Genomic DNA, 7,330 nt, shown 5'->3' with positions numbered 1-7,330 from the left:
GAGCCACCACGTGTGGCCCGTTTCGAGATCTTAGCACACAGTAGGTGCTCAATGCTTGTGTCGAACAGCAAATGAAGTACAGAGGATGGATTTTCTCTGCTGGGGTGGGGGTGGGGGTTGCCCTGCAGGGGAGCATGGCACATCCCGGCCTGGCTGCCTCGCGCCCCCTCGTGGAAGCCAGCAGCATGACACATCTGGAAGGCAAGCCGGACAGGGGAAGGGGCCAGAGACAGACGCCAGAGTCCTTCCCCCATGGGGTGGCTGTCCAGTGGTCGGAGCGAGTATTAAACACGACACCTAATGAATACTTAACTGTGGTTCCACTGAGGGGTGAGAAGAATGGTGGGATGCTGGCGCATGGAAGTAGCAAGCACAAACCCTGTCCAGGGAGTCTAGGAAGGCTTCCTGGAGGGGGTGGGGCAAGGAGAGAAGGTGGGAGCCAAGGGGAAGTAATAGAGAGGGTGTATTTTGCCATAAGGGGAACAAGCTGCTGCAGGAAAGGTTCCGATAGCGAGTGATGAAGGTTCGAGGTGGTGATCTTGCCCGGGTACAGCCAGGAAAGACACAGACCTGTGTTGGCGAAGTTGATCTGGGCCCAGCAGGATTCTCGATCCCTGCAAAGGGATTCAGGAGAAAGTGACAGGGTGCTGGAGTTGCCCCTTGAGACGGGAGGCTTATTCCGGAAAGCCCTGACCCCAAACCAGACCTGATATATTTGGCCTTCACTCCCCATCCATCCTCCCCAAAATGTGCCCGCACAGGGAAAGCAACAGGAAGAGAAAGACACAGATTAGCAGAGGTGTCACACTGTGCGACAGCCTCTCAGCCAGGTGGAAGAAAAGACTACGAGATGGAAATTCTCCTGTAGGAGCCCCACAGCCAGGTGACGCTGGGATTCGATGGGTGTTTACCCACCTCTCGGAGGGGAGAAACTAAGGCCAGGGCCAGTTGGGACATTCTGGTGTCCAGGACCCAGGGCCACTGGCTATGACACAACCTCAGGAAGATCGCCAGAAATCCACCCTGGATATCTAGAATGATTGGAACAATTTCTGGCAACCAGTGGCAAAGGGACGTAAAAAAGGCTCAGCCACTCAGTCCCTGGGTGACAGCACTGAGCCTCAGTCCCTTTATCTGTACAATGGGGCTGTTTCCAGTGTCTGCTTCCAGGGCCGCTGTGAGGATAAGGTGAGCTCCAACATCAGGGTGTCCCAGCGCAGCGCCCAGCACACAGTAGGTGCTTAATAAATGACACCACCTGTTTCTATTACATGACCCATCCACCAGGGGGTGCTGTTTGGAGGTGGACTGCCCACCCAGCCAGGAAAGTGTCCTCTGTCCCCCAACCACCCTCCAAGAGCCTCCAGGAATGGGTCTCACCTTTTCCTCTGCAAATTTTTGACTCTAACTAGAACAAAAAACAAACAAGCGCTTGTTAGATTTTGGTCCTGGTTGAATCCCACAACTTTCTAAAGTCAAAAGACTAAGAAGCCCCTGGAGGCCCCTCTCATATATTTGCAAACCAGCCTCCCCTCTCCCCTGGCAAATTTGCCACTAGACACAAGAGCTACTACAAACATTTCTTTTTTAAGTTACAGGAGTAATGAGTGTTGGTAAAACCTTCAAACAGGTGCAAGCAGGTAAAATTGTTTTCCTTTAAAAATATTAATTTCAGGGGTTGCCAGGGGCCAGGGAGGGGGTAAGGGGGAGTCAGTGTTTCATGGGGACAGAGATTCAGTTTGGGAAGATAGGAAAGTTCTGGAGACGGAGGGTAGTGATGGTTGCACAACAGAGTGAATGAATTTAATGCCATTGAGCTGCGCACTTAAAGATGGTTAAAGTGGTAAATTTCATGCTACATAGAATATATTTTACCACAATAAAAATAAATGGCTGTATCAATTTTCCCTGCTCTCTTCTGGAGATCAGGGAATTTTCTTGTCTCTTCTGGAAGGTGTTCTTACTACTAAGTTTTGGAGTAAGACCTCCTCATGCTATCTGCCTCTGTGCTCCTAAAAAAAAATGGGTGTGTGAGCACATTTGCATGTTCTAGAAGTTACAAACCAACAGCTCGTGGGACATGCTTTCTTTTCGTGCTGTTACCTTTCCTGACTACCACGGCAAGGGTCACCAACCCCGCAAGGAGGAAGAAGGTTCCAGCCAGGCTCAGGGACAGCACCAGGATCCAAGTGGGCACTAGAAGAAAATGGGAAAAGAGAAAGTGGGCAGATTATGGAGCTGACGGGGACAGGGAGAGGGTAGGACACCTGTCTTCTCTCCTTTGAGGAGCCAGCTCTTCCCCCATTATCCCTAACTGCGTGGCTTGGATATAGCTAAACCCTGGGGATTTAGCAAACTTTGTGTCTGGCCAATTAGCATATTCCCTCCCCCCTGGCTATTGTAATTGGTTCAGAGATGAGCATGTAGTCCAAGCGGAGCCAATGAAAACTAATTCTGGGACTTTGGCTGGACCACTGGGAAAAGAGGTTTAGTTCTTTGGCTAGCATTGCAGAGCTGGTAGGAGACATATCTGAAGCTGTCCGGCACAATTTTGCCACCACAAGGGGGAGGGCCTGCTTGAGAATAAGACACACAAGAATGCGGAACTGAGAGGTAGGCAAAGGATTCCTGGCATCTTTGAGCACCTGCATCCAGCCATACCTGAAGTCAGCGCTGTGAGCTGACTTCAATTCAGTGAACCAAGAAATCCCTTTTCGTTGCTGAAGCCAGCTTGAGTCAATTTTTTAGTGACTTGTAGCCTGGGTTCCAGTGGGTCAGATGGCATCCGCCTCTAGCCAAATGGTGGACACTGAGATCTACACAGAGGTCACCACAGAGGCATGGGAGTAACAGTGCCAGAGTTTCCTTCTCTGCAAAGGACTCAGCTTCCCCTCCCGGCAGAGAGAGGAGATGACCTCACCCAAGTAGAGGTCAGGAGCTAAGCCAGGAGGGGGAAGGAGAAGACGGACACTTGGTATTCTCACAGTGCTAGGCCTTGTTCATTCATTCATTTGGGGCAGTTGTCTCCTCCTTACTTCAAGACCACAAGGCCAAGGTGAGAGAAAGGGGCCTTTGATAGAGGAACTCGAGGCCTGGAAGGACACAGAACTGTTCTGTTATCACCGCCTGCAAGCCTCAGCTGCCAACAAGGTTCTCTTTGCATTGGGAAGGTAGATGGTAACACAGAGGGCCACTGAAGGCTTCTGGCTCCTGCTTCCTGACCTATAACCCATGGCCAGCCTCCACTCCTGGGAGACCAGAAAAAGACATCAGCCCTCCCGGGGCTCCTGTCTCTCTCAGATGAAAAGCTGACGTCCTTGCTGCAGCCCACAAGATCCAACACAATCCTCCTTGTCACCTCCCTGCTTTTGTCTCCACCCCATCTTCCTGCTTGTTCACTGTACTTGAGTCACACGGGGCTCCTCCGTGTTCATCAGACACTTCAGGGATGCTCCAACCTCAGGGCCTTTGCACAGCCTATTTCCTCTGCCTGCAACACTCTTGCCCTGGCACCCACAGTGCTGGCTTCTCCTCAACCCATTTAGTGCTGCTTCTTCTTTGTAGAGACAGGGTCTCACTCTGTCACCCATGCTGGGGTGCCGTGGCTGTCATAGCTCACTGTAACCTTGAACTCCTGGGCTTGAGCAATCCTCCCTCCTAGGCCTCCCAAAGTGCTCAGATTACAAGCCTGAGCCACTGTGCCTGGCAAATTTTTTAAATATTTTTGTACAGATAGGGTCTCACTATATTGCCCAGGCTGGGCTTGAACTCCTGGCCTCAAGCAATCCTCCCACCTCAGCCTCCCAAAGTGCTGGAATTACAGGAGTAGCTACCACACCTGGCTGTAGGTGCTCAAAAATTTTATGTGGCCGAGAGGGGAGAGTGCAGTATAGTGCTGAGGTTCAATGCTTGGTCTCTAGCAGCCAATGGCATCCCAGCTGGGCTACCTGTTAGCTGAGTCACTTGGGCAAGTGTCTGAACCTTTGTGCCTCAGTTTCCTTATCTGCAAAATGGGGAGAATCATGGCGCTAATTTTGCCACCACGAGGGGGAGGCCTGCCTCAGAATAAGACACAGAAGGAAGCAAAGCTGAGAGGTGGCCAATGATTCCTGACATCTTTGAGCACCTGGATCCAGCCATACCTGAAAGCAGCAAGGGGAGCTGACTTCAATTCAGTGAACCAACAAATCCCCTTTTGAGGTGGCTGAGAGGATGGAAAAAGGAAACGCAAGAAAGTCCTGGTAGGTCGTAAGCCTGGCTATTCCTGGCTCTTCCATCTAAGAGGAAGGGACACACATGCAAAGGGTTGGGATCAGAAAATCGAGCATCTGGCAGTCCTTACCTGGGAAGATGATGTGCACAGGCTCGCTGAGGTCCGACAGTTGGGGCTCACTGTGCTCTCCCATCACGCCATACTGGCAGTGGAACGGTCCCCCTGGAGCCTCGCTGCTGCCACCACTCAGGTTGAAAGTGACCCCACGGTGGTCTGCGGGGGCCTGCAGGAGCTGGACCACATGCCCCGCTCGGTACAGTGTGAAATTCGCCCCCGGGAAGCTCTCGGGGGCCACGCATGAGATGTGGATGGGGTCCTCTTGGCTGCTCGGGTGTGGGGGCACCAGCAGGATGGACGGCGCTGGGATCGCCAAGCAGCCTGCGGTGCAGAATAAGGGGAGGCTGGCCTGGCTGTGTGGCCTTGGGCAAGTAGATCACCCTCTCTGGGCCTTGGATTTTATGTACGTCAGGAATCTAGTGATCTTTTCCCTGCTGCAACATTGAGGGCATTGAGTGCCTGGCACGTGGTGAGGGGTCCCTGTGTTTGTGTCATTTTATAATAATAGCAATGGTTATTAAATAGCCACACAACTACGGTCTTATTACTTTAATCAACAACACCACGTGCCAGGCCCTGTCCTAGGTGTTCGGGACATAGCTGTGATGGGGACAAATGGACAGCCATGCCTGTCCCATGGAGGTGATGCTGTCTCGAGGAGACAAGAAGTTCTTTCTTTTTTTTTTATTGAGACAGAGTCTCGCTCTGTTGCCCAGGCTACAGTGCCGTGGCGTCAGCCTAGCTCACAGCAACCTCAAACTCCTGGGCTCAAGCGATCCTTCTGCCTCAGGCTCCCGAGTAGCTGGTACTACAGGCATGTGCCACCATGCCCGGCTAATTTTTTTCTATTTTTAGTAGAGATGGGGGTCTCACCCTTGCTCAGGCTGGTCTCGAACTCCTGACCTCAAGCAATCCTCCTGCCTCAGCCTCCCAGAGTGCTAGGATTACAGGCGTGAGCCACCGCGCCCGACCAAGACAAGAAGTTCTAGGTGACAGGAAGCCTGAGTTAGCTGAGGTGGCCCCAGAAGGCTTCCCTGAAGAGGTGACAGCTGAGCCGAGTCCTGCGTAGCAAGAAGGACCCATGCAAAGAGCTGGGAAAGAGCATTCCAGCCGGCGGGAACAGCACACGCAAAGGCTCAGAGGATGGGAAGGGCACGGGGTGTTCGCAGGGCAGCCAGGAGGCGGCCAGAGTGGCAGGAGGTAGGGGAGCGGGGCTGAGGGAAAGCTAGAGGGGAGAGGGCAGAGGGGTTCTGTCTTCTTTCCCAGGCTGTGCTGGGCAATATGGATTTGGGAGTACAGCTTCCTGCAGGAGGAACCTCCTCCTGGGGACCAGACTCTGTCCCCAGCTGCCCGCAGGCTCCTGAGCAGAGCGTCCGGCCAGGTGAGGTCTACACAAGCCTTCCCTTGTGTGGCCACCACCCTCCTGCTGCCCCAGCCCTCAAGGTAGGAGCCTGCCGAGGCCAAGCAGGGCTGAGTCACCGGGCGTGGGCACAGCGGGGTGATGATATTTCTGATATTCTTGACTTGGGGCGGGCGGCGAGGAACCTCACAAGAAAAATCAATGCTCCCGGGGAGTTTCCGAGGCTCCCGGTCAAATCCATCCGCCCGCCTGGGCTCAGCTTCCTCCATCACCTGGGAAGGGCACCCCCCGTCACCCCCCCGATTCCCAAACACCGGGGTCAGGGCAGCAAGGTGGGCAGGAGCTGGGGGGTGCAGGGTGAGGGTCCTCAAGGGGGGTGGGGGCGGCGTCAGACTCACCAGCTGCGAAAAGCAAGACAGTCCAGGGCATCTCTCCTCCCGGGTTTGGCCAGGAAATCTGGCTAAGGCCAGAGGGGCCCACGGCTGCCAGCCAACTCCTCCTGTGAGGCCAGATCGGGGAAAGGAGAACCAAAGCTGATCCGAGCGCAGAGTTTCCTCACTGGCAGGAAGTTGCACGCGCGCACACACACACACACACACACACACACACACACACACTTGGGCACCGAAAGGGACTCTCTCCTCTCCCCACCCCTTCCCCAAATGCACACCAGACCCTGGCACCTCTCTGCAGCCTCGTGGCTGTGCCTCTACAAATCGGAGGGAAGAAAACAGATGAAACGGTTGGGTGTTTGTTTGTTTTTTTCTATCTCCCCAAGAGGACTCTTGGGCATGAGGAAAGGAGACAACAGCGGGCTGTCTGGGAAACCCACACCCAGATCACAAACCACAGCCCAACCAGTGCCCAAAGTGAAGGGAATGAAGGGCAGAGAGTGGGAGGGCACGGTGGTTAGGGCTTGGCCTCTGCAACCTCAGACAAGGCTTTGCTTTCTAGAAGCCTCAGCTTGCTGCTCTGCAGAATGGGGCTAATATTAATAGCAGTGGGCATTAGATCTAAAGAACTCATGGGATGGAGCCCAAAAGTTCAAGGCTGCAGTGAGCTATGGTCACGCCACTGCATTCCAGCCTGTGCGACAGAGCCAGACCCTATGTTGAAAAAAAATCAAAATAAGAACTCATGGTATGAAATGCAGTGCCTAGTGGGTCGTGAGCACTCCCAGTGTGAGGCTACAGGGAAGAAAAGCCTCATCAGCCCGCTGAAGGAAACACTAGCTCCAGAACTGAGGAAAATGATATAGTTTGCAGAATAAATTGCCTCCTGTTTACAGTCCAGAAACTTCCAAGGTTCCGTCTTACCAGTGAGTTTTGCTTTGGTCTTTCTAAAACATTTCTCTTTGAGCCAAGCAGGTTGGCCTTGAGGTTTACACCCGGGAAGGATATAGTGTGTGATCACCAAACATCAAAAAGGGTCATTAGAGTGGACTTTATTCTTTGGATACAAAAAGCTCATTCCAGCCTCCAGGACTTTGCATGGTGCTATTTCCCTTGCCTGGGACAAAATTCTACCAACCTGGTCAAATCCTACTTGTCCTTCAGGTCTCAGCTTAAATATCACTTCTGTAGCCCAGCGCAGTGGCTCACGCCTATAATCCTAGTACTCTGGGAGGCTGAGCCAGGAGG

General features: G+C 53.1%; 1 protein-coding gene across 1 annotated transcript in view; it reads right to left on the bottom strand.

Moving 5' to 3' along the window:
- Nucleotides 1–6,203, bottom strand: part of LOC105807842 (chromosome unknown open reading frame, human C19orf38) — a 10,591-nt gene extending 4,388 nt beyond the window's left edge. Inside the window, exons 1-5 of the mRNA XM_012641336.1 lie at nt 6,089–6,203; nt 4,343–4,651; nt 2,104–2,196; nt 1,381–1,408; nt 571–614 (exon numbers count right to left, since the gene is read on the bottom strand). Of these exons, the coding sequence (XP_012496790.1) occupies nt 571–614; nt 1,381–1,408; nt 2,104–2,196; nt 4,343–4,651; nt 6,089–6,119 (505 nt within the window). The 5' untranslated portion in view covers nt 6,120–6,203. The remainder of the gene's footprint in view (nt 1–570; nt 615–1,380; nt 1,409–2,103; nt 2,197–4,342; nt 4,652–6,088) is intronic.
- Between the last annotated feature and the right edge of the window lie 1,127 nt (nt 6,204–7,330).

Source organism: Propithecus coquereli, unplaced genomic scaffold (genome assembly GCF_000956105.1).
Source record: "Propithecus coquereli isolate 6110/MARCELLA unplaced genomic scaffold, Pcoq_1.0 Scaffold164, whole genome shotgun sequence".
Taxonomy (NCBI): Eukaryota; Metazoa; Chordata; class Mammalia; order Primates; family Indriidae; genus Propithecus; species Propithecus coquereli.
Note: the sequence above shows the minus strand (reverse complement) of the source record. Positions and strands in the feature narration are given on the sequence as shown.